Here is a 25,712-nt window from a genome sequence, read left to right as displayed (position 1 = left end):
AAACTTTTGGTTTGGTTCAGAAGTTTAATAATGCTAACACAAGAATGGGAATTATTGATGAATTTCCTAATAATAATATTTATTTATAGTATAGAATTGATTTTTTTTTTAAATCAAGTAATAAGAACATCGAAATCAGAGAGATCCCATTCTGCAATTGCTTCATCTTCTTTATAAATCTCCGTTCCAACATCCACTGATGTCCAAATCCTCCTCGCCGGAGTCGTACCGGGATCCTACAAACATAAACCGAAACCGGATATATCAAAAGAAAACAACAACGATAAATTAAATAAACGAACCAACCGGTTCAAAGAATCAATCAGTCACCTGGTAGAAGTAAAGCCTAGTGGACAAGCCACCAACATCAAGCTCCCAAGTTCTCGGGTCACCCACCCAACCATCACCCATCCGGGTCGGATACCCATATTCACCCCAAACCGGGTGAGGCAGAAGCTGTAAAATTTCCTGAGCTTGCGGGTTACTATAAGCATCACAAGTCCCCACCGGAAGCTCGAGATGCTTTGCGTTTCCAGGCGCACAGTAAACATGGTAAGCCTCGTAAGGGAACCTCCCCTGGTCCGTACGGTGGACTCTGGTGCCGTTTCGAAACGTGTGGTACGGTGGACAATTGTGTAGACTCTTGGGGTTGCACCAAATTGCTGTTTCGGGGTTTATAATCATCTCCGAGTATCGAGTTACGTCGGTGGTTACGTCACCGTCGCAGGGCTGGCCGTTGTTTTTCCAGCAGCTTCCGATGTCAACTAGGTAGAATTGACTCTTTGGTCCTCCTCCTTGTTTGATATTTAGTGTTAGTCTCACTTTGAAGTTTGGCGACTCCGGAAGCTAAACCAAATTCACATATCACTACTTGTGAGCAAATTTTAGACGAAATACTAATTGAAACATTTGTTGGTTAGATATTCTTTTCAAGACAAGAATAAAAAAGAAGTTTACAAAAGAAGTTTAAAGTTAGTACTGTTACTTACTGTTTTGAGCATTCCTCTAGTGTCATAATGGTACCCACCAGAGAATCCTTTAGTGGCATCAGCTCTGAGGTAAAGCATAAGCCATGGGTACTTAGCTGAAGTCTTAAGCTTATGTTTAAACACCCAACCACCAACACCAACTCTTTTCTCCCACACAACCTCATAATAACTTATCCCATCCAACCCATTTCCCAAATCTGCTTCTAGCTCGTACGTACCATTGAACCATCCCCTCATGGTCTGACCATCTCCCAGAAGCTCGGTCTTTCCGTGGTTCAGCGTCGGTGGGTTCATACAGCCGTTGCCGAAACAGGGGAATAATCCGGGTTGACTGAAAGGTGGGATCTTTTTGCCGTTTTGAGGACAAAGACCAGATTTTGTGTCGTAGTTTCCGTTTTTGAGCATGACCATCCAGAAACTCCATGGGTTTGGTTTGTCTGGGACTTGACAGAGAGAGCCTAGGTAGAGTTCTTTCTCGACCGCGTAAAGGTCAGGGTTATGCAATGCTAATTCTGATATGATTCCAGGTTTAGGCTTTCCTATCCCTAGCTCGTTATCCGAATCTGATACCTTGTGCGCCAAGGAATACCCACCTGCTAGAAATTATAGCTTAAAAACAGAGAAAACAGAGGAGGGAGAAGAAGAAGAAGAAGAAGAAGAAGAAGAAGAAGAAGAAGAAGAAGAAGAAGAAGAAGAAGAAGAAGAAGTTTACTTGTTGCGGTATTTGATTGGTCATCTATGTGTGGTGAATGATTCAACATAATGTGTGCTTTGCTGTATTTAGAGGAGACATCGAAGCAATCAGCGGCTCGAGGACTACCCATGTGAGGAGCTTCGAAGCCAACCTCATTGCAGAAGTTCCAAGCTTCAAACGCGACTCTGAGACCATCTCTCTTCATCCCCGGATCTCCAACCGCTGATCCTTCGTGCCCATGAACCAGGAGAAGCAAGGTTATCACGGATAGAGCCAATTGCTGCATTAGTTTTTTCCTATGCTTGTGCATTTAGTTTTCCTTAGTTTTTTTGTTAATCTATATAAGCTTTTTCATTTTGAGTGGACTGTAGTGGTAGTTGGTTAATGATTCAATCTGTAATGAATGAATGCTTCCAAAAGTCAAAGAAGCTGTTAGCCTTCTTTGTTATCTTAGTGGCGATTATTGAGGGAGTAGACCCATGACTTGCTCTTTTCGATCCAGATCAAAGCAATGCATTTAAATGTTTTGATCATATAGTACGTACATTCTAATATGCATTGCCTTCAAAGTGATCATCTCGAACTCAGGTGAAAAACCGAATCCTGTGATTCAAATTCATCAAGGTGAAATCCTCATTAAGAGTGGACCAGAAATAACCGGTGTTTTGATTTGTGAATGCAATCATAATAAATGTACAATTGTTGTTGATTGCTTGCTTGCACTCTAGAGAACTTAACATGATAAAAGTTTCGAACTTTCTCTTCTCAGTTCAGAGATGGGTTTAAAAGTTTGCGTCTTATCTGTGCATTCTAATATGTCACTAGGCCCATGGGCTAATATGGGCTCTGTCCGCAGTATAGAAGTTTGGTAGGTTGGGTTTTCAAATTCAACAAGATCCAGATTTCCCGGGGCGGGTCAATATTGATTTTCATGAACTTGGATTACAAAAGATTAATAATAGCAAAAAAGATATATGAACGTTGAATAAAGATAAAGTATACTTGAATTGTTCCAACGTTCGTTTTGATTTGACTTCAGAGCAGAACAATATGACCACAACGGTAACATTTTTTACCGTTTGAATCTAATATTTTTTTATTTTACAGAACTTCTAGAAAATGACTCTCTCACTCTCTCTCACTCTATAAATACTCCTTTCTTGGGTCAGAAATCTGAATCCCTCTTACTTGGTTTCATAATATTCTTACAAATGTCGAGTACTACAAAATCTGTTTTTATCTCTTTACTTCTGTTCTTCCATGCTTTTGGAGTCCTCACTCAATCTATCTATGTTTCTAGCCGAGCGGGACAAAGCTTCATCTTCTTACAAGGTAAAGTACTCTTTGTCTAGTTCCTCTAGTTTGTTTACCATTAACATGTTAGATCATTTTGTATGTATGGAGTTTATCGTAAAATCTAAAGGCTCTGTTTTAAATCCATTTTGTATGGCTTAACTTTAACGCTGTAGACATTAAACTGAATTTTAATCATATGACCTGTCCCATAATCTGAAATTTTTAGTTAGAAATATTTCTATATGTTTTTAAATAAAAAATTGAGAAAGGCTTATATTTGTATATGTTCTGTCTAAGAAAACATAGAATGAGATTATCACTTTTTATGAAATAGAAAGAAAGGATTTGTTGACTTGTAAAATGCTTTAGATTTTTCTGTAAAATATGCATGTTGAGAAAACGATTGTAATGAGTTTTGATTTTGGGTTTAATAGTTTTGCAGAGGTTTGAAGAAGGAGAACCAAAATGCCTTAGGACTGTGTGGCGTTTTCCATGAAGCTACAGACACTGTGCGTGCAGCAATATTTGTATTTTCTTTTTTATTCTTTCCTGATAACGATACAATGCAGTGTGTGTGCAATGTATAGATGAGAGTTAGGAAAAAAAATAGATGAATGTTAGGCATAGATGTATACTTGTGTAGAGTGTGAATGGTATAGATGAATGTTAGGGTGTGAATGATATAGATGAATGTTAGGGTGTGAATGGTATAGATGTATGTTAGGGTGTGAATGGTATAGATGGGAATGTTAGGGTGTGAATGTTATAGATGGGAATGGTATAGATGAATGTTAGGGTGTGAATGATATAGATGTCTGTTAGGGTGTGAATGGTATAGATGAATGTTAGGGTTTAGGGTGTGAATGTTAGATAATTAGAGTGTGAATGGTATAGATGAATGTATAAATTAGGCCCTCTACGAGCGTAGAACGTGAGACAAATGAGCGTCGTGGAACGGAGGGATAAAATTACCAACAAAAAAATCGCTAGCTAGACATAACAAAAGCTAATAAAGAAATTGCAGAGGTTTAAAACTGTAAACTAAATATTCAAATGAAAACGTAAACTAGTCCGAATTGGTAGTCGAAACACTCAAAATGGTCGAAACAAATGTCAAAGTACGAAACTGTTGAACAAATAGAATAAAAAGGTATAATGTTCACTCGAAACTCAAAAAGACAACTGCAAAAACAAACACATACTGTAAAAAAAAGTGCAAACTTGAAACACTCGTAAAAAAGAAAAACGGCAACCCGACCCGAGCGACTCAAACTTTCTTTCCCAGCTTTGACGACGATGACTCATCAAAGAACAAGAGTTAAAAGAGTTTTGATCAGCTTAACGAGCGACGTTAACGATCAAATAAATGATATGGAAAGATGATTTTATGTTTCTTGAGCTGTATGAAACAAAGGCCTCCAATGCTTCCAAGTCCCTCGGTTCCGCTGATTCGACCAAAACCGAACCGATTGGCTGTGGAAATGCGCCGGAAAACATCAATCAGCTAAACCGACATCTTCGGACGGCAGTGTTGGCGACCGAGATGCCTCGACTCGACGACCACGCTCAGATAGGTCAACGCGCCTAATCAACACGTTTTTTTGTTTTATTCTGTTTTTATAATTCCTTTTTTTTTGTAAATAATGGCCTTGAATAATCTCATCAATAAAGTTAATTGGAATATATATAAAAAAAAAGATAAACAAATTAAAAATTAAAAATCCTTTAAAATCAATTTTTCCATAAAAAAAGATATGATAAGCGCCTCACACGATAGTATAAAGGGTGTAGTCATTTGTTGCATCAATGTTTTGGAAAAATATTGCAAGTAGTAGTTTAATTTTCTTTCTTAGAAAAGTAGTAGTAGTAGTACTATTTGATAAACGTATTCCCCAAGTAGTAAGTAGTATTATATACATACGCGTACGTGGGTAGATGATAGATATATAGAAAGAAAGAAAGAAAGAAAGAAAGAGCATATGTCAGGAATGACGTCAGGCTGGCTCTTTTATTATAGTAAGTGGTAAGAGACTTTTTTTTTTTCGAGATAAGATTCATTGATTCTGATGAATGAGAATAATGCGCCAACGAAGTGAAAACGGATAGACCATTCTTCCTTCTTCACTCTGCTTCCCTGGAAAATACCAAAGAAAGGTCATTTTTTGACTTTCTTTTATATTGAACGATTTTAATATTAATGTTTCTTGCTCATAAAGGGATAAATCAGCTTCACGTGGGATTGGTACTACTACTCCAAATCTATATATTTTAGTATAATGTTTTGGCTTAAATACATTATATATGTACAACTACTAGTAGTGACATCTACATTTATTTATGGGAGTCTGATTTTCGCGTTTATTATTAACTTAGAAAATTAGTACAATACATTGCATTGCATCATTACAATGCGCATATGGCTCTCTCTATGGCATCCGTTGGCAAAACGCAATTATGATGACATTATGTTTACCATCGTGAGAAATGCGATTTTTGCACTTGTCAATTTGTTCACAATTCACAACTAATCCGAACGAGAAAAAGTCAACTATAGCGTATGAAAGAACATTATATATATAATATTCTGCTTTTACTGGTGGTATTGATCCCAGTTCACACAAATTCTGAGTTTTAATAATGGGAAAACTGAATTAGGATGACAAATGGAAGCTGCTAAATAGCATAGCTAGCTAATTGGCTTTAATAATTACCACTGATCAGTTTTTAAATAATTACCACTGATCAGTTTATATAATGATGGAGATTTTATTTTATAAAATTTAAAAAAAAAATCATGCGGTCCTAGCGTAGCAAAACTACTTCATGTTAAAATAATAGTAGTAAACAGAGTTGTAGTTGAAGGAAACAGCTAAGACTACTCGTTATAAAGTCGTTATACGATCAATTCGTCTTTTTTGCCATTATCAGACAAGAATGGTCAGAGAATATAATTTAAAAATCAACACAATGAAAAAGATATCTTACGTATTGCAATTTCTTTTATATATAAAAAAAAAAATCCTAATCTTTTGTGTTTTGGCTTCACATAAATCTAGCATATTAGATACACACAAGTAAAGACCATATCTGTTGATTGATTTCCACAAATGACTTTTTAAATAACATATAATTAATTGTTTGACATTCATTTTCTCTTTCTCTTGAGCAAGTCACGGCTTGTTCGTCAAGAAAACAGAGCATATATAAACACTCACATGAATCTTACAAATCATATATAGAAAATATATGTAAGCAGATAGATCTCTTATATCGTTTCATACTACAGAGAGAGCGACCAAGAAGTCGCTAAACTCTTTTATTTCTCACTTTTCCAGCTTTCTTCTTGATTCCTAGATTCCAGGTACATATCATTACTATATTATATGATTCTCTGCTTTATCTTCCCACTAAAAACTCTGTCTGCTGTATGCTTCTAGAATTTGTCTGGACCGTAACTTATGTTGCTGCCTTGATGTAATTGATAGAGATCTTGCGTCAGGTTTCATCATTTCTTTTCTTGAAACAAAATAAATAAATAAAAGGATTTAGATATAATAATACAAAAACCGATCTTTAGACTGTTTTCATGGTTGGTGAAGACAGAAGACTGATCTTGAATCTAAAGGAAACTTTTGGTTTTGGGCTGTCTAAAGTCTTTGTTTTGGTTTCAACGTATTGTTTTCTTTTTTCTTTTTCATTTGTTCTTGGCCTGACACCTTTATGTTGCCTATTTACTCTACTCTTTGATGAACTCGATTCATAGATAAGTCACAGATTTAGAACACTTATTTATATCTCTCCTCTTTTTTTTTTTCTTTTTTTTTAATGCTTAGGATCGATCATACATAAGGCACCTGTGAAAATCTTATGGCTTCAGAGAGCGGCGTAAACGGAGATTCAAATATAGTTGAAGAGGTTTCTGAGACCAAACGAGGCAGCAAAGAAGAAGGAGAAACTATGAAAACAGAGAAGAAGAAGAAGAACAAGGAAGAACATGATGAGAAAACCAAATCGGTGCCGTTTTACAAGCTCTTTGCTTTTGCAGATTCCTTTGATTTCCTCTTGATGTTCCTCGGGACGCTTGGATCTATCGGAAATGGTCTCGGCTTCCCTATCATGACCTTACTGTTCGGAGACCTTATAGATGCTTTTGGACAGAATCAGACTGATACAACCGACAAAGTCTCCAAAGTAAATCATACAAACGATCCTTGTTTCTGTGTCTTTAGTTAAGATTGATTTCAGGAGTTGACTTGCTAAACTATAGTTTTCTTAATTCACTCACAGATTGCTCTGAAGTTTGTTTGGCTTGGAATCGGTACTTTTGTGGCTGCTTTTCTCCGTAAGTTGGTTTATTGGATTTTAAAACTTTTGTTTACAGATTTCAAGAAAACAAAGTGTTAAAACGTTTTTGATGTCTTTGAATTAATTAGAATTGTCTGGTTGGATGATTTCGGGAGAGAGACAAGCAGCGAGAATAAGGAGTTTGTATCTAAAAACTATCTTAAGACAAGATATCGCCTTTTTCGACATCGATACAAATACAGGAGAAGTCGTTGGAAGAATGTCCGGTGACACTGTGCTAATCCAAGATGCCATGGGAGAGAAGGTATAGCTACTTCAAAATGTCAACAAAACATTATAAAGTTTCAAAACGTCTTCTCTCTATTACTGTATAAAGTTTCAAACTTGTTTTGTTGTGGCAGGTGGGGAAAGCTATACAACTTGTATCAACATTTGTGGGAGGCTTTGTGATAGCTTTCATTAGAGGATGGCTTCTAACTTTGGTCATGTTATCCTCAATTCCTCTTCTTGTAATGGCTGGTGCTCTTCTGGCTATCGTCATTGCTAAAACAGCTTCTCGTGGACAAACTGCTTACGCGAAAGCTGCGGTTGTAGTTGAGCAAACAATTGGTTCTATAAGAACGGTAATTAAGCTTACTTATAGACAATTACTTAGACAAAAAGAACAAAACCACATAGACTTAGGTTCTTCTTTTTTTGTTTACAGGTTGCTTCGTTTACTGGAGAGAAACAAGCTATAAGCAATTACAATAAACATCTGGTCTCTGCTTACAAAGCAGGAGTCATTGAAGGTGGTTCAACTGGATTGGGACTAGGAACACTCTTTCTTGTTATCTTTTGTAGTTACGCTTTAGCGGTATGGTATGGAGGAAAGCTAATACTGGATAAAGGGTACACAGGAGGACAAGTTCTTAATGTCATCATCTCTGTTTTAACTGGATCCATGTAAGGACCTTTTTTCAACAATGCGTCTTTTGTGTATTTAACTCTTTTGAGACCATAATTTTGAGGTTTGTTTTATTCCTTCCTTAGGTCGTTAGGTCAAGCATCGCCTTGCCTAAGCGCGTTTGCAGCTGGACAAGCAGCTGCTTACAAGATGTTTGAGACAATAGAGAGAAAACCTGACATAGATTCTTATAGTACAGACGGTAAAGTTTTGGATGACATCAAGGGAGATATTGAGCTTAAAGATGTTTATTTCACTTACCCTGCTAGACCCGAGGAGCAAATATTCCGTGGATTTTCGTTGTTTGTCTCGAGTGGTACAACGGTGGCTTTAGTTGGACAGAGTGGGAGCGGGAAATCTACTGTTGTGAGTCTAATTGAGAGGTTTTACGATCCACAAGCCGGTGAAGTTCTCATAGATGGGATTAACTTGAAAGAGTTTCAGCTAAGATGGATCAGAAGCAAGATTGGACTTGTAAGTCAAGAGCCAGTTTTGTTCACTGCTAGCATCAAGGATAACATCGCTTACGGTAAAGAAGACGCGACAATCGAAGAGATTAAATCAGCTGCAGAGCTAGCAAACGCATCTAAATTCGTGGATAAGCTTCCACAGGGTTTGGATACAATGGTGGGAGAACACGGAACTCAGCTTTCAGGTGGACAAAAACAGAGAATAGCTGTGGCTAGAGCGATTTTAAAAGATCCAAGAATCTTGCTTTTGGATGAAGCTACAAGTGCACTTGATGCAGAATCTGAAAGAGTGGTTCAAGAAGCACTTGACAGAATCATGGTTAACCGAACTACAATTGTGGTTGCTCATCGGTTAAGCACGGTGAGAAACGCAGATATGATCGCTGTGATTCACCAAGGAAAGATAGTAGAGAAAGGTAAACTAGTTAACATTCTTATACACTCAAAGATATGTGTATGTGATTTTATTTGATTTGGCCAATTTGATGAACAGGTTCTCACACGGAACTACTAAAGGACACAGAAGGAGCGTATTCTCAGCTGATTCGGCTACAAGAAGAGAAGAAATCCGATGAGAATGCATCGGATGAGAAAAAGATGTCATCGATTGAATCATTCAAACAATCTAGTTTGAGAAAATCGTCGCTAGGCAGATCTCTAAGCAAAGGAGGATCATCCAGAGGAAACAGCAGCCGCCATTCTTTCAATATGTTTGGCTTTCCAGCAGGAATTGACGGAAACGACGCTCAAGATCAAGAAGAGTCTGCTACAGAACCGAAAACCAAACAAAAGAAAGTCTCAATTTTCAGAATAGCTGCTCTAAACAAACCCGAGATTCCAGTACTTATACTCGGATCAATATCCGCAGCAGCAAACGGTGTTATTCTTCCTCTTTTTGGGATACTACTCTCAAGTGTAATCAAAGCATTTTTCCAACCGCCTAAAAAGCTAAAAGAAGATACAAGCTTCTGGGCAATCATATTCATGGTGCTTGGTTTCGCATCCATCATCGCATACCCAGCACAAACGTTCTTCTTTGGCATAGCTGGATGTAAATTGGTGCAGAGGATCAGAGGTATGTGTTTTGAGAAAGTGGTTCACATGGAAGTTGGATGGTTTGACGAGCCAGAGAATTCAAGTGGAACCATAGGAGCAAGGCTATCAGCAGATGCAGCCACAATCCGTGGTCTAGTAGGGGATGCTTTGGCTCAGACGGTTCAAAATCTTTCATCTATATTGGCTGGTTTGATCATTGCGTTCTTGGCTTGTTGGCAATTATCCTTCGTTGTCCTCGCGATGCTCCCGCTTATTGCACTCAATGGATTTCTATACATGAAGTTCATGACAGGTTTCAGCGCAGATGCAAAGGTAAAACTAGTTACTGGTTTCCATAAGTACACAATTAGATGATTCTCTCTATGCCACAATCATTCGATTAAATTACCTGTAACCATTGGCAGAAAATGTATGGGGAAGCAAGCCAAGTGGCGAATGACGCGGTAGGGAGCATTAGAACCGTTGCTTCATTCTGTGCAGAAGACAAAGTGATGAACATGTACACAAAGAAATGTGAAGGTCCAATGAAGACAGGGATTCGTCAAGGCATAGTCAGTGGTATCGGTTTCGGGTTCTCTTTCTTCGTCCTCTTCGCTTCTTACGCTACCAGTTTCTACGTTGGAGCTCGCCTTGTTGATGATGGCAAAACAACATTTGACGCTGTCTTCAGGGTATATAAGAACAAAACATACAACAGAATGATGATCTATGCATGTCCCCTGCTTATAGGGTTCTTGATTCTTAATGATGTTTTTTTTAATTAACAATGCAGGTTTTCTTTGCTTTGACAATGGCCGCAATGGCGATATCTCAATCGAGTTCGTTATCTCCTGATTCAAGCAAAGCCGATGTAGCTGCGGCGTCGATTTTCGCAATCATGGACAGGGAATCAAAGATTGACCCGAGTGTTGAATCTGGAAGGGTATTGGACAATGTTAGAGGAGACATTGAGCTTCGTCATGTGAGTTTCAAATACCCAGCAAGACCAGATGTTCAAATATTCCAAGATCTTTGTCTAAGCATTCGAGCCGGAAAGGTTAGGATTCAAAACTTATCACTCTTTGAAGAAGAAAACAAAAGGTAGAGCCTTTGATTTGAGACAATCTCTGTTCTCTTTTTTCTCACCTCTCAGACAGTTGCTTTGGTCGGCGAAAGCGGGAGCGGGAAATCAACGGTGATCGCATTGTTGCAGAGGTTTTACGATCCAGATTCAGGTGAGATCACTCTTGACGGTGTAGAGATCAAGAGCCTGCGATTGAAATGGTTGAGACAGCAGACGGGACTTGTGAGCCAAGAACCAATATTGTTCAACGACACAATTAGAGCCAACATTGCATACGGCAAAGGAGGGGATGCGAGTGAATCCGAAATCGTATCGTCAGCTGAACTATCAAACGCCCATGGATTCATCAGTGGTCTACAACAGGTTAAAAACAAAAAAAAACTCAATTCCCAAATCAATGTGGTTATGGTTCTCGGGTCGGGTCAAAATAACCCGAAAATAATATGTACTGATTTTAGGGTTACGATACGATGGTGGGAGAAAGAGGAATTCAGTTATCAGGCGGGCAAAAGCAACGAGTAGCAATAGCTAGAGCCATCGTCAAGGATCCAAAGGTATTGCTACTCGACGAAGCGACGAGTGCTCTCGACGCCGAGTCAGAACGAGTGGTCCAAGACGCGCTTGACCGGGTTATGGTAAACCGGACCACAATTGTGGTGGCTCACCGGTTATCGACGATTAAAAATGCTGACGTAATCGCCGTCGTTAAAAACGGCGTTATCGTTGAGAAAGGAAGACACGAGAGTTTGATCAATATCCAAGACGGAGTTTACGCTTCGTTAGTTCAGCTTCATCTCACTGCAGCTTCTTAACTTTAATTATCTTTTTTGCCCCATGTATTTTTATTTTTTTGGTCGATTATGCCCCGCTATATATATATTATTGCTGTTGTTGTTGTATTTTTCTATCTCGAGTAAAATGATCTGCTCCTTTATTATTTGGTACGTAGTGTGATATAAATGTATATACAATTTGAGATTGGGTGTTCAAAACAAGAATATCCCAAAAATATCATTTTTGTTTGTTATGAAGATAGTATGACGATAAAATAACATCTTTATTTATTTGTTAGATGACAAAATTTTAATTTTTTCATAACTCATAGTTGTGTCTAACAATTACAGTTTTTATAGAAAATACAAGAAAGCAAGAAAGACTATATCATATAAATGCAATGACCAACGATCTGATTGGTTTCTGCTTCCCTCTCTCTCTCTCTCTCTCTCTCTCTCTCTCTCTATTCTCCTAATGGAGTTCTTATGTGCTACTGTTTTTACAGGAAATCCTGGTCTAGCCACGGAAGCTGCAGCAATCGCTATCCGGTCTTTGACAGAAAACGTCGTTTGCTTTAAGGACTGGGATATTCTCTATAAGGAGCATCTAGAAGCTAGTGTTGCTCTTCTTAGAAAGCTTGTAGAAGAATGGAAGGATCATTACTCTAAATTATCATCATCACTAGGTGATACTCTCACTGTCAATCGAGCTATAAATAGCTTCAGGCTAAAGGTACCTCATCATCCCTTTACTCTTCTAAGCTATAACCAATTTCACCCTTTGCACGGTTGTATTTCCATCTCTGACCTGACCTGCGATGCGATGTTTTTGTACAATTGAAGGAGGGGCCAATTGTTCACTTTACAAAGAAGCTGATGAGTCCTGCAAACTGATCTCCAGGAGACACTCCCGTGGAAATGGCTGCCTCAAAATCAAACCCATTATTGCAGTGGTTCTAGCTACTGCATGCACCTGTGCAGGAATCATTGCAGGAGCCGCACTTGCTATATCTTACCAGTAGCAAGCATAATGAGAAATTAGGATCTGTATGGCTGGTCCAACCTTATGGTTATGATAACTCAACATAGTTATTTGGTATTTATTAGAAAGAGATTATAGGAAATTTTGTCAAATGTGAGAAATATTAGTTTCATATAGCATAGCATTGTAAATATGTATTTGCGATTTTGAGCGAAGTTTAAGTCTACGAACGTGTTCCTTTATTTTAGTTTTTGTAAACACGAATGGTACTTTTTGGAGTTTTTGTGATCTTTTAAAGAATGAAAATCAACGGCTATAAATCTTAACACATGTATCTATTAATCTTACAAGAAATATCTTAAGAACACTTGTTGGCATTCAAATTTTTTTAATTTAAAGATTCTACTTTGTTGATACAACAAAAACTCTATAAGATTAGAAATTTTCGCTATGAAGAAGAAGATTGTATGTATGGATTCGGTTTGTTTGGTTCACTTAACATAATCGTGGTATTTTAGGCTCAATTACCGGTTTGCTAAATCTAATCATAATTTAGAATCGGTATTTTACAATTAGAAGGTAATGTTATAGCCTTGGCTTGATAAAATGATATACTCCCACAAGACCAGTATCTTCTTTCTCAAAATAGGAAATGTCAGATGAGAATTTGTTGTTTCCCCTGAACATGTTCTCATTTATGAAAAACATTCAACTTATTATATAAATGCAATGACCAATGATTTGAATATCTAATTGGTCTAAATCCACCGGAGCACATGATTGTTTCTCGGATATATATTTTCTTTTTTTTCCGCAACATGAACCGAGGAGATCAGGAGAATAATAATCAGAGTGATTGAGTTCCAAATTTATGTACTATCACAAAAGAAAAATACGAAAATAATATAATAAATATTCGACCACATTGATTTACAACAGACAAAAACTTGTTTCTTGGCAAATTACTTGGATTTAAACACAAGTACGTACGCACGCAGACTTTTAGTGTATCAGTAGTGGTAAGCTCTCGAAATCTTCAGTCTTCTCACAGTCGACAAGAACATCCTATATCAAAGACAGAACCCATAGAAAAAAGTATATTAAGGATGATATATCAAAACAATCTAATTAAGGAAATAATCTAAGAGACTTTAAACTAAACAAAGGGACTAATAAGAGTGCTTACTCCCAAGGAACATCCCCAACCATCATCCAGTCACCTTCCTTATCCGCGTACGTTAGAACATGACTCTTCTCGTTGCACACCTCTTCAGCTTCTGCCCCTATATATTTCAATTTTATTTTCTCCATCAGTTTTTTTTTTTTTTTTTTAAATCATATTTACTATTCACCCATTATACCTTACACAATACATAAACGCTAACTTCCCACCTATGAGATAATAATAACTTTGACAAACAAGCTTAAAAAAAAAAAAAACCTATGAAATAGTGATGGGCGATATTAAGCTTTCAAACAAAAGAAGAGTAATGGGCGGAAGTATTTTGTTTGTGTTATCTTTTAGAAACTTGGTAGAAAAAAAAAAGACTTAAAAGAAATAAACTCGTTAGAAATTTGCTAATAAATTAACTAAGACATATAAACCGATCTGATAGGCCAACATGTTTTTTTATCGACATAAGACTGATGTATAGACTCGTATTATCTATGGTTACGGTTTATGCATTGCATATATATAGAAACTTTTTATTTTTGGTGAAACTTACAGAGAATGGAGGCGTTGAACATGAAATCTAGGGTTCTGATCAAGTCGTGGTAGCCATTAAGAGAGATGAGATCGATCTTTCTTCCAATGGGAACTCCCTCCATGTTCACCTTTACGTAGAAGCTCCCTACACTGTTACACTCGTTCTCTTCTTCCTCCTCAACAGCCGCCGCATATACCGCCTCCTCTGCCGCCGGAGCTGCAACGGAATACCCATAGCCACCGTTGAAATATTGCGTCCCTGAGGATGTACCGGTACCGAAGCTGAGTCCGAGCCTCAGATCCGTGCTTAGGTTCCGAGTACTTGACGAACCACCGAATGGGTTGCTTTTGCTGCTACTCTCTATCGACGAAGACGACGAACTTCTCCCTCTTCCCATATCTCTCTATCTCTCTCTCTCTCTCTCTCTCTCTCTCCTTTTCTTTCTTTTAATTAAAAACTTTAGGTTGAGACAAATAAGTAATGAGCCGCCATGCTTGGTTTGTACGTGTGTGTTTATATAGAAGATAAAAACTAGCTAGGAATATTATTATTTTTTTATTTAATTTAATTTTTAGATTGATTTTTATATATGGATTATTATTGTCTTCGTATTTGGTTCGAAATTCATACGCTAAAATTAAACAGCGACGGTGGAATGGAATGATGAGACAGCGTCCGCTAAAAAGATGTTGTTAGTGCAGCAGACAGATACACGTGTCAAATGGTTATTCGATCAAAGTGTTGGTTATGATTTTGTGGGTTCGGGTTTTTCTCTCTAATTAATGTTTTGGTTTTACTTCTTTTGCATTTCAACTTTAATGCTATCTTCGATTATAGCTAAACGCAGTATTAATAAAGAGGTAGGTTCTGAATTTTAAGAAGTGATTCATAAATGAAACAAGGTGATTCGTTTGGCTCATTTTACTTAAGATTTGTTTGGGCAATAGCATGAACAAAGACATGTTCGATGGGCATGTTCAATGCATAAGAGACTATCGTGACGCGGATAGAGGCGTTTGTGGAACTACTTTTACAACCCCCATTTTCAAAATTATTTACGCGTTTTTATATAACCTCGATACACTTAAATTCACTTAATTTTTTTCTTTTTATAAAAGTGTTAAGGTAAATGCTTGCTTAATCATCGGGTAAACACTTCTCTCTTAAGTTTATTAGTTCAAAAAAAAATTATGACGAAACTTAATACGAGCTAGGACCCATTATATGCAAAGCATGACAAACGTTTGAGCCTACGCTGATTCGACTCCACGTCATTATTTAACATGAAACAGTGCGGGTTTAGTTCCACCACCAGATAATTAATGATTATGATAATAATCAAAACCCAATAAGTAAATCTTAATTTGTTCAAATTCAATTGATACAAAAGAAGATAAAATTTGATTGTATTCCATTTCTTATTTATAAATTACATTCATCATACATACAACGATTAAACAGACACGAACACTTCCTAAACAAAGTTCTACTAATTAGTTTACCAAAAAAAAAAGTTCTACTAATTAAACCAGCTCTGCCATAATATATCGTTCTAAACGGTTAGTTCCAAACCGGCCAAAACATGCCTCTATAATGATGTATATCATACGTAATAAACATATTAGCGAGAAGAGAAGCTCTTAGACGTAATAATAACCAAATAAATAGATTTATATATATATATAATTAAAAGGTGAAGGAAAAAAAAAAGGTGAAGGAAGAGAGGAGGAGGAGGGGGGCATGAGTAAAAGTAATGAATGGGTTCACCTTAAAGAGAGGACCTAATGAGAGTTCCTTTGTCTATGGAACTGAAGGAGACGTCACAATTCTCATATTTGCAAGCACGAGAAAAAGGAAACACACACACTCACGACACAACGACCAACGACTACACTTGTTGTCATTCCCCACGTGGCTCTTCTTTTGTTTCCACGTGGCCTCCCTCAAACACAAACCATGTACATTGTACAATGGATGCGTGCCTTATGGTAAAACCTAATTCCATTGACGAAGGAATATTATTCAATCTTATGAATCAAAACTTTATTTTAATGGATACGTGCCTTATATATAGTGTAAAACTAATCCCATTGAAAATTCAATGTGATGAATCAAAAGAATCTTTGGCAATTATATATAATGTCATATTACGTAGAACACAACAACATGCAACTCGCAATCATGGCGTTAGTTTGGTTTATTCAAAAATTGGTTTGGCTTGAACCATGGAAGCAAATTAGAGACATAGACGCACTTCAGCTGAAACCGGCTTGGTCCCCCCCTCAATTTAATTTATTCGTGTTTCGATATATTTTCGATTAGGAGAAAAGTGGACTTAGTTGGAACCAATTGAAGAAACAAAAAAGAATGAATCAAGAAGAAAAAAGGATAAAGGAGAGATGTTCCCTAACAACACTACAAATTACAATTTCCTCACTTTCTTATTTTTTTTCTTACTGCCTCCGCCTCCTCTCTGTCCCCTTTATTATTTTCCTTCACATCTTCCCTATCTTTCTTTGCAATTTTTTAAAAGAGCCTACTCATATCATTCTATTTTGTATTTCCACCAACAAAATATATACTATATAGAGTATTATAAATGTGGCATTTATATTTATATACTAGTCGTAGTAGTACTACTGTATTTAGAATAGCATTTTATTGGAAACATACACACACTCTCACACATTGTTCAAGTACTTTATCTATGCGCTAATTTTGAGAACTCCGCTTTACTGCGTCGTGGTTGCTTGTCAGTCAAAACTTGGGCTTTGCTTTTTAAGATGCGTGATTGCATTTGCATGTCTCGTGGCTTTTTTTGTTGTTGTTGTTGTAGCCCCTCTTGTTGGACTAATCATAGCCTTTTGTTTCTTCCCCTCTTTGCTTTGAAATTACATGAAATAATCGGATTCTTTCATTTCTTGTTGATTGGAGTATATGTTTGTATTCATCATTATTATAGGTACGTACGTATATGACTAACTTATAATATACTCCACATATAATTTAATTAACATATACATCAAATTTAAATCTTGCATGTGTTACTTTTAGAATATATTTTGCAAGATGACACGTACATTTGCTCTGTTTTTATTTGGTTGATTTTTTTTTTTTTGTCATCAACCTTTTTATTTGGTTGATATGATATATAAATCTTAAGAATTTATAATATTTATAGTTCAGAAGTAATATCTGTAATGAACGGAATGACTACTGAATTTAAATTCTTAGCCTACTAGCGATGTAATTTAATTTGTTGTTATATTCAATTTTGATGTAGATCGAATATTTTGCATGCATGGTCGTTTCCTATATATATATGCTTTTAACTACAAAAAAGTTTACTGATCGACGTGATTACTTAGCTGAGTCGTCAGACTCGAATTAATTCGTATATATACGACACACGGCTTAGCAAACAATTCATTCGTCCATAAGTGAAAGGAGCTAAAGTTACAAACTATGTGTAAATTTTGAAAGAGAAGAGTATTAGATTACGTAGTTCACGAGCGAGAGCAATCAAGTGGAGGTCTTCTGACTTCTATATGACTATATATGTTTATCAGTGGTGAAGGTTTAATACTTAATACTATTATAAACGAAGATATATAAAGTAAAGATATATATACGTGGTGCATGCGTGCGTGCAAGTGTATTGAGTCGAGATGTTACGTGCGTGTCTTTTTATAGATACTATATAATAATATTTCGTCTAATTAAAATATATACTCGATAATATGATTTTAGATTACGCACGCAATTCATGAATCGTATTAGTATATAGATTTACCAAATCTTGAAAAGGATTTTTAGTTTCTTACAAAGCAAACACACTGGACTGTGTGACATTTTAATTTGTCTCTGTGGATTCTATATGACGTAATCTCGTTCTCCACATTATGACACTTTTTAATCGAGTGTTTTTATTTTCTTTTCCATTTTTTTCAGTTAATCATGTTAGTTTGTTTTTTTTTTAAATCTAAGCTCAACTAATGTACAACTTGTGATAATAATTAAATATTTTTATATTTGTTATCTATTGAATTAGTAGAGAGTTTTGTTGTTGTACTACCATAATTTCTCAGCATGTCTAAATTAGTTTTAAGATATTTGGGTTAATGATTATTTTCTAAATGGTTTTAGAGCCAACGTTGGTGTCTAGAAGATCACACAACCGAGGAGGAATAAACCACATGTCCACAGACCACATATCAATTCCTTTCCACATGTATCATATAATTCAAATCTATAGTTGTACAAACAAATGTATTCCTCCATAGTTGTGTGTTCGCTTATATGATAGCCGTTGGTAATCATTTAAACATAGACAAAATTACAGTGGCACTTACAACACATAAGCAAAAAACTAATTTAATGGACTTACGGAAGCATAGTTACTTTACTAGTTAAGAAATTGATAGAGAGATCTTATATTAATCGGTAATGTCATATCAATATTACATTACCTATTATATTACAAGTTTTTTTATAAACTAATTAACCATAGAATGTTAAATAGAGTACTATGTTAGGAGGGTTTATTCAACCTTCTATGTATAAATTTATGTGAGAGTTCAATTTTTTATTTTTTTTTGATATTGACATAAAAGTATATATATGAATTTTGAATAACATGTTTTATCCATGGATTTGAACTATTATATTGTTATTTTTAAAATTTGTAATGATGTCAAAAAATTGAATAATACATGAGCTAGTTTTGACAAAATAAAAAAAATTTGAATAACAAACTTTGTTTTTTTTTTTGGTTTTTTCTGTGCACCACATAAAGTTTGTTTATATTTCAAAATCCATCGAAAAAACTCTCGTTAATATCACCGGATTATTTGACGGCTCTTTTTAATGGTTATTAAACTCACCGTGCATGACCGTCAAGTTTAACAGAGTTGGACACGTGCAATAATCGTCTTCGTTTGTAAACGATTGAAATTTTTTACGAGGCGAATTAGAGCGCCAAAATTGTGAGAATCATAGGCAGATCACGACACCTGTAATCACCTCAATCTGACGGGCACAACGTAATGTAGTTCTGAGAAAGCACAGGGGTAAAATCGTCCAATACTTCGGCGTCGCAGATACACTCAAATTAGCTACAGTGTTTGCGAAACCAAAAATATTCAGTTTCCCTCGCCTCTCTCACTCGCCAGAAATTTCGGAATATCTGCTCATCTCTCTCAGTTTTCTCAAATCAAATCTCAGTAAATTTTCCAATCACTTTCTTTCTCTCGGCGCTCCATTATTCTACACCGGAATCAGTAGTTTGGGCTTTCTCACTTCAACCCGCGAGCTTTGATTTGGTAATTCTTAGGTATCGACTCGATTTTCTCTGATTTTGTTTTCGATTCAGCTTTCAGATTCAGTGAACAATCGCTGCGATCTAAGTCCCCTTTCGTTTATCTGGTGTTATCGTCTCGTTTTCCAGTTCCGATACCTGCGTTTATAGTGTGATCTTGCAAAATCGTTAAGCGTTGGTCTAGAATTTGTGATCCGCCATGATTAGGGTTTAATACATCCCTTTTCAAGCGTCTTAAGTTCGTTTTATCCGCTATTTTGGGTTTGAATTCGGCATCTACCATCTGATCTAGCATCGTCTTGTTTTGGGTATTCAATTTCCAGAGCTTTGAATTGGAGTGTTATTTCACTGGGTTGTAAATTTGACATTCCTTTGTATTCTCCTCCATTATAGCTCAATTTAGCCTACGCTGTAGTGTTTTGTCTAGCAGTGTTGTCGTTTTACTCTCTCTGGCCTGATCTACATATGACTGACTAGGTGTTCGTTGTTACTTGTTATTCTTTACCCACTAGTATTGTTAACCTTTTGGGGATAATTTTCAGGAAAAGATGAGCGACTATAGAAGCTTCGGCAGTAACTATCACCCGTCAAGTCAGTCTAGAAAGATTTCTATAGGAGTTATGGCTGATTCACAACCCAAGAGAAATCCTGGGCCAGATAAGGCTGATGGAGATGTTATTGCAAGAGTAGAAAAGTTGAAATCAGCCGCAGCAACTGATTTACAGTCGAACAAGAAAGATAAAGGTGATTTATCTGCCAGGCAAAGGAGTTCAGCTCAGGTCACAGGACATGTGACCTCACCTTGGAGGTCTTCTAATCGGAAATTAGGGACTCTGGAGAACGTTCTTTGTAAGCAAACATCTAGTTTTTCTGGTAGCAAGGGAGTAAACAAGGAACTTGATGGAGTACATCAGGCACCAGCTCGTGAGTCATTTCAAGACTTTCCCATCTCGAGTCCTCAGCACAGTCATGGTGAGCTAAATGGCGGCAGGAACAATAAAGTGCTGGATATGAGTCCAGAAGGGATGGAAGAACCTCCATCTGCAGTCTTGCAGCAAAAGGTTGCATCACAGAGAGAGGAGATGGAACAGCCAGGGAAGGAGAAAATTGGAAGTACTGATGCTTTGAGATCAAAACTGTGGGAAATATTGGGAAAAGCTTCACCAGCAAATAATAAAGATGTGAATTCTGAGACTCCAGAAGTGGTGAAGGCAAACTTAAAGCTGAGTCAAGACAAGGGCTCATATGATGATCCTCTTATTAAGCCTATACACAATTCAGATTCTATAGAAACTGATTCTGAAAGCCCTGAAGATGCAGCCAGAAGGCCAGTAACTAGATCTTTGTTGAAGAGAGTAGGAGCCAAAGGTGTCCAGAAGAGAACCAAAGCTGGTGCCAACACTGGTCGTAAAACCGCAGAACAAGTGAATAATATATTCTCTTTTGACGAAGGTTTCCGTGGAAAAGCTGGCACTGCTGCTATGAATTCCGCTGTTATGCCTAAGAAACAAAGGGGTAGGAGAAAAAACACTGTTGTACAATGCCGGAAGGCTCATTCTCGCAGAAAGGATGAAGTTGATGGGATTCGGAAGGAGGCGAGCAAGAGCAATACTCCACCACATTCCGAGAGCACGGAAACTGGCAAAAGATCTTCATTTTCAGACAAAAAGGGAAGTTCCCATGAGCTTCATCCACAGAGCAAAGCCTGGAAACATAAACCAGATATTAGCACAAAGGAAAAAGATTTTCATCCATCTCCAGAAGCTGAGACAGCAGCCACAGCAAAGATGTTCCAGGGATTATCTAAAAATGGTGAGATACAGGAAAGGACGAGTAATGTTTTCATGGAAAACTCTGCTGAGCCAGAAAACGAATTTCAGAGTCCAACATTTGGATATAAAGCACCAATCTCAAGTCCTTCCCCATGTTTTTCTCCCGGAGTATCTCCTTTGCAACCAAGGAATATTAGTCCCACTTTAGATGAGACTGAAACACCAATATTTAGCTTCGGTACTAAAAAAACCTCTCAAGGGACAACAGGCCAAGCGTCAGATATAGAAAGGAGATTACCTGTAACCTTCATAAACTCGAGCTGCTTTATCTTTACTTAAGAACATGCATGTTGACTTTACATAATCCTCTTTGACCTTTGTGTTTCATTATTTATTTCCAGGATTTCTTGGAGAAGAAAAGAGATTCTTCTTTCAGAAGAGAAAGTTCTCCGGAGCAAAATGAAGATTTAGTTCTGTCAGATCGGTCGTCTGACGAGGGAGACTCAGATGGTTCCGGAGAAGATTCACCAGTGTTGGGCCATTACAACAGTATGCTTCTTAATTCTTTTCCTGGACCATATAGAGATTGGAGGATGTGATTTTCTTTTTTAAAGAATCCATGTACTGCTTATTTATTGATCGTCTGATTCAGGCCCCAAAGAAAGAGAAACTGCTAATTGGAGTAATGAGAAATCTAAGTTAGGCTCTAGCTCAGCTAAACGCAACTCTAACTTTAAGGGCACTGGATGTGTCGTGTTAAGTCCTCCCACGTCTTTATCCGAAGGTAATGCTCATTTGTATGTCATTGTTGTGGTTTTTTATGCTCTACTCTCATTATTTTGTCCTGGTAACTAAGCAGGGATCCATAAAACTGATTCCTTTCAGCATTGTCCAGAAATGGATGAAGATGATGGCTTGGGAAGGTCTCTTGTAAATATAACTATTTTAAGTTTCTACCTTAAACCTTTGTTCTTGTGTTAAGTTGATTAATTGCCATGTCTCAGGGCTGTTGCATTGTTCGCTTTGGCTCTTCAAAACTATGAGAAAAAACTGAAATCTGCAGCTGAAAAGAAGTCCTCAGAAATTATAGCATCAGTCTCCGAGGAGATACATCTAGAGTTGGAGAATGTCAAGTCTCATATCATAACAGAAGCGTATGTTTCTAGAATTGATGCTGCATTGCTCCTTACTAATATTCAGTCAATGATCTTGCTAATTATGGTACAGGGGAAAGACAAGTAACCTAGCCAAAACTAAGAGAAAGCATGCAGAGACAAAATTACAAGGTACAGCAAAGTATCATATGTTGATAATTGTGATATAATTCACAGTCATGTACATTAAGAAAGCTTCAAAATTCAAATATACTATCTTTGCAGTTTAGTACTGGCACAAGGTATTTAGATTGCATTTAGTCTTGACGTACTCACTATCTTGCTTCATTCTGCTACCATCATTTTTGCTTGAATAGACACACATGATTCACGTATCTGTTCTAAACTTTTCAAATGCAATCTTGGTTTAGGTTCTTATATTGACAGGAAACTTGCATCTTACATAATTCCTCAAGACAAAGCTGTGTGCTCAATTCTTATAAGTAGAATTGGGAATTTGACTTGTGTCTCGTTGTGGAACATCAGAGTATTTAAAGTTTCTTCATACGTCCCCTTGTTGAGAATAATAATGAAGCCCCATCCTGATTTACTGTGTTCACACCTTCACTGACAATCTGATTGTATTGCAGAGCAACAAGAGAAAATGAGAATGATCCATGAAAAGTTCAAGGATGATGTCAGCCATCATCTTGAAGATTTCAAGACTACTATTGAAGGGCTTGAAGCAAACCATTCAGAGTTGAAAGGCAGCATAAAGAAGCAAAGTATGTTCACTTTTTGATATAACAGGAGGGGGAGGACAAGTGGTTCCTAAACTAACTTGAAGTTTCATATATATATATCTGTCGCTCACAGGAACATCACACCAAAAACTGATCGCACAATTTGAAGGAGGCATCGAGACAAAGCTGGAAAATGCGACCAAAAGAATCAAATCTGTCAACAAGGCAAGTGTTTCTTCTTGTGCGCCTAAGAATCAAAATCTAAAGGTTTAAAAAAAAAAGAAAAATCATAATATGAAAGGATAAAACTTAAAATATGGTGTATTGTGGTTGATGACACAGTCTGCGAGAGGAAAGATGGTGCAGCTGAAGATGATTGTGGCAGAATGTTTGAAAGATGATGTGTTAGGGTGAGGCAGAGCTGAGAGCCTCAGAGAATCTCTCAATCACACGTAAGTCGTTATTCTCCACTTAAAAAAAAAAAAAAAGATTGAAGAGAGATGGTGTCGTTTTGAATTTACCTTTTTTCCAGTAGACCAGAACCGTCCTTTGGGTGTAGTGAGTGGTGTGTCAATTGTCATGCATGAGTTGAGGCGAGTAAAGAAGATGGTTGAAATAGCTTATTGACTCATGCATCCCGTAAAGAAAAAGTTTAATAATTTTAATTTGTGAACCAACTAAAGACACAACCTTATATATATATTAAGTAAGATTCCTTTTTATGATAGCTAGCAGCAAAAGTGTGAAATATGAAGGAGGTTTGATTCGTTTATATATTTTTGCCAGCAAGTGAAGGTCCCTTGATTTGTTAAACCAAATTTTTTAAAGTAAGATTAGGTTTGCTAGATAAACTGAAACAAAAACCAATCCAAATTTTCATCTACAAGTAAATGTAACACTGTCGGTTTAGGAGGATATTTGGGTAAAAAGAAGAATGTAGAAGACGACAAAAAAACCAGTAGAAGTAGCACTGTAGCAGAGCAGTTATTACGGGACTTTGGGCGGAGGACTGGAGGAGACAAAATAACAAAAAGTGGGGGTGGGGGTGGGGGGTGGGGGGTGGGGGGTGGTTGATGAATCACGAGGCATCACGTGAAGTGCACGTGAACAAGGCCCAATAAAGCCAGTTATGGGACCCATTTTGAAAGCCAGCGTTAAAGGATAGGGCCCATGTCATTTGTACGAAGAGGAGAATGAGTCCAAATCCCAGTATAACATTTGTCTTCTTATTTTCATTTTTTTTGTATAGCGTACAAAATATATGAAGGTTCGTTCCTAATCACGTGGGCTTTTTTTTTGTTGTTGTGGCCGTCTTTATCGCTAGTCTTAAGTCGTACCACCATCGCTCCCTCCACTCTTTAAAATACCTACATACAATAGTACCATTTTATAATTTGTAATTCTTTTTTTACCGTGGATTCCTTTTAGATATTATCTTTACTCATTTGATATATATATATAAATAGACACGAAAAGGAAAAATAGAAATTACTATTTTTTTGGATCCATTCGATAACTCTTCATCTTTTTATTGTGAACAGAAATATCTTTATGTATAGCAGTGATAATTTGAGTCGTTAGATGTTTTTCTTAGCGAGGCGAATATCAATTTTAGTTAGTTACCCGTGGGTGCAAATGCAATATGATATGTTATCAAACATAAAATAGGAAAAAAGAAAAAAAAAAGTGTTTCTAATTCTCGAGATTTATTTCCGTTGGAAAGCTTCTTTTCTTTTTTCGTACTTTGTCATTGCATAGTTTGGAATTTGGTCCTAAAATTTACTCGCTTCTCGGAGAAAACAAAATGTTTTAGAACAAGAAGAAAAAGAAAATAGTTGCATGACGACAAAAGAAGTAGTAGTTGCATTATTGTTGGAGCATCATCCGGAGAGATTTTTTGGTCCACCATTATATTTTTATGTCATGAATAAAGAATTTCATAACCTGCCATAAAAAAATCTATAATTAATTGTATTTTGTTTCTTTTCGATCAAAAGTAAGATACTCACAAAAACATATCTGAATTTAATTATATTTGTGTAACTTAGGATTAAATAAAAATATGATCGAGGCCAACAGTACATTTACGGATTCGAACGTTAAAAGAAACGCCCATGCTTATAACTTAAACGAAAATACAAATATTATTTTCTCATTTTTAGATGGAGATGGAAAAAAAAGAAGACAAAAGAGGCATCGTTATATTATTATTCGTAGATTTGACTTTATAATTACAATGTAAAAAGAAAGAAACAAAGGGAGCGGTGGAGAAGACAAGAGAGGAGAAGTCGGTCACAATAAGGTTGTCTCTCTTGCTGTGGCGATCTTTCACTATCGCCCATACATTATCTTTGCTTCTCCCATACAACGCCACACACTATTCTTCTTCTTCTTCTTCTTTCATTAAATTCCCATCAGAGCTAAACACACATTAACATTCACACAACCCCGAGTATATATATACATATATAAACCGAGCTCTTCATAAACCCCCCCCCCCCCC

At 36.7% G+C, this 25,712-nt stretch overlaps 4 protein-coding genes and 1 long non-coding RNA gene across 8 annotated transcripts; 3 read left to right on the top strand and 2 right to left on the bottom strand.

The window, feature by feature from the left end:
* Nucleotides 1–69: 69 nt before the first annotated feature.
* Nucleotides 70–2,074, bottom strand: LOC17889478. The gene is made up of 4 exons (XM_006294010.2): nt 1,702–2,074; nt 990–1,582; nt 331–846; nt 70–236 (listed from the first exon to the last, which is right to left on the bottom strand). Exons 1-4 carry the CDS (start codon nt 1,991–1,993, stop codon nt 114–116), a joined length of 1,524 nt encoding a protein of 507 aa, XP_006294072.2. The 5' UTR covers nt 1,994–2,074; the 3' UTR covers nt 70–113.
* An 802-nt stretch (nt 2,075–2,876) lies between these two features.
* Nucleotides 2,877–4,148, top strand: LOC111831198. Its single transcript, XR_002834426.1, has 2 exons — nt 2,877–3,015; nt 3,414–4,148. It is a non-coding gene; the product is annotated as an uncharacterized LOC111831198 (long non-coding RNA).
* A 2,045-nt stretch (nt 4,149–6,193) lies between these two features.
* Nucleotides 6,194–11,850, top strand: LOC17890086 (ABC transporter B family member 4). Its single transcript, XM_023785018.1, has 12 exons — nt 6,194–6,340; nt 6,813–7,170; nt 7,267–7,321; nt 7,413–7,588; nt 7,686–7,907; nt 7,991–8,229; nt 8,317–9,116; nt 9,194–10,068; nt 10,161–10,427; nt 10,529–10,792; nt 10,889–11,182; nt 11,278–11,850. Exons 2-12 carry the CDS (start codon nt 6,847–6,849, stop codon nt 11,629–11,631), a joined length of 3,870 nt encoding a protein of 1,289 aa, XP_023640786.1. The 5' UTR covers nt 6,194–6,340; nt 6,813–6,846; the 3' UTR covers nt 11,632–11,850.
* Nucleotides 11,851–13,507: 1,657 nt separating this feature from the next.
* On the bottom strand, nt 13,508–14,702 carry LOC17889618 (auxin-responsive protein IAA20). Its single transcript, XM_006295019.2, has 3 exons — nt 14,302–14,702; nt 13,761–13,857; nt 13,508–13,639 (listed from the first exon to the last, which is right to left on the bottom strand). The coding sequence occupies exons 1-3, from the start codon at nt 14,678–14,680 to the stop codon at nt 13,585–13,587; spliced, it is 531 nt and encodes a 176-aa protein (XP_006295081.1). The 5' UTR covers nt 14,681–14,702; the 3' UTR covers nt 13,508–13,584.
* A 4,732-nt stretch (nt 14,703–19,434) lies between these two features.
* Nucleotides 19,435–24,216, top strand: LOC17888522 (meiosis-specific protein ASY3). 4 transcript variants are annotated; one of them, XM_023784831.1, is made up of 11 exons: nt 19,435–19,615; nt 20,143–21,672; nt 21,774–21,921; nt 22,025–22,156; nt 22,232–22,295; nt 22,377–22,526; nt 22,600–22,658; nt 23,117–23,251; nt 23,343–23,434; nt 23,552–23,661; nt 24,120–24,216. In XM_023784831.1, the coding sequence occupies exons 2-10, from the start codon at nt 20,149–20,151 to the stop codon at nt 23,621–23,623; spliced, it is 2,376 nt and encodes a 791-aa protein (XP_023640599.1). In that variant the 5' UTR covers nt 19,435–19,615; nt 20,143–20,148; the 3' UTR covers nt 23,624–23,661; nt 24,120–24,216. The 4 variants fall into 4 exon arrangements, with proteins under 4 accessions (XP_023640599.1, XP_023640598.1, XP_023640597.1 ...); XM_023784830.1 differs by lacking the exon at nt 24,120–24,216 and adding an exon at nt 23,745–23,981; XM_023784829.1 differs by lacking the exon at nt 24,120–24,216 and adding an exon at nt 23,742–23,981.
* The last annotated feature ends 1,496 nt before the right edge of the window (nt 24,217–25,712 follow it).

The sequence above is a fragment of the Capsella rubella genome, unplaced genomic scaffold, assembly GCF_000375325.1.
Source record: "Capsella rubella cultivar Monte Gargano unplaced genomic scaffold, Caprub1_0 scaffold_4, whole genome shotgun sequence".
NCBI classification, from domain to species: domain Eukaryota; kingdom Viridiplantae; phylum Streptophyta; class Magnoliopsida; order Brassicales; family Brassicaceae; genus Capsella; species Capsella rubella.
Note: the sequence above shows the minus strand (reverse complement) of the source record. Positions and strands in the feature narration are given on the sequence as shown.

Excerpts from the sequence above, each read along its gene's own strand:
- LOC17889478 (XM_006294010.2), bottom strand. The coding sequence starts at position 1,993 with ATGCACAAGCATAGGAAAAAACTAATGCAGCAATTGGCTCTATCCGTG. Across the intron at positions 1,583-1,701 it reads CCAATCAAATACCGCAACAA|GTGGGTATTCCTTGGCGCAC; the intron begins GTAAACTTCTTC and ends AATTTCTAGCAG. Across the intron at positions 847-989 it reads CTAGAGGAATGCTCAAAACA|CTTCCGGAGTCGCCAAACTT; the intron begins GTAAGTAACAGT and ends AATTTGGTTTAG.
- LOC17890086 (XM_023785018.1), top strand. The coding sequence starts at position 6,847 with ATGGCTTCAGAGAGCGGCGTAAACGGAGATTCAAATATAGTTGAAGAG. Across the intron at positions 7,589-7,685 it reads AAGATGCCATGGGAGAGAAG|GTGGGGAAAGCTATACAACT; the intron begins GTATAGCTACTT and ends TTGTTGTGGCAG. Across the intron at positions 9,117-9,193 it reads AGGAAAGATAGTAGAGAAAG|GTTCTCACACGGAACTACTA; the intron begins GTAAACTAGTTA and ends TTTGATGAACAG.
- LOC17889618 (XM_006295019.2), bottom strand. The coding sequence starts at position 14,680 with ATGGGAAGAGGGAGAAGTTCGTCGTCTTCGTCGATAGAGAGTAGCAGC. Across the intron at positions 13,858-14,301 it reads GTTCAACGCCTCCATTCTCT|GGGCAGAAGCTGAAGAGGTG; the intron begins GTAAGTTTCACC and ends TGAAATATATAG. Across the intron at positions 13,640-13,760 it reads GTTGGGGATGTTCCTTGGGA|GATGTTCTTGTCGACTGTGA; the intron begins GTAAGCACTCTT and ends TCTTTGATATAG.
- LOC17888522 (XM_023784831.1), top strand. The coding sequence starts at position 20,149 with ATGAGCGACTATAGAAGCTTCGGCAGTAACTATCACCCGTCAAGTCAG. Across the intron at positions 22,157-22,231 it reads TCCCACGTCTTTATCCGAAG|GGATCCATAAAACTGATTCC; the intron begins GTAATGCTCATT and ends GTAACTAAGCAG. Across the intron at positions 23,252-23,342 it reads AGGCAGCATAAAGAAGCAAA|GAACATCACACCAAAAACTG; the intron begins GTATGTTCACTT and ends TGTCGCTCACAG.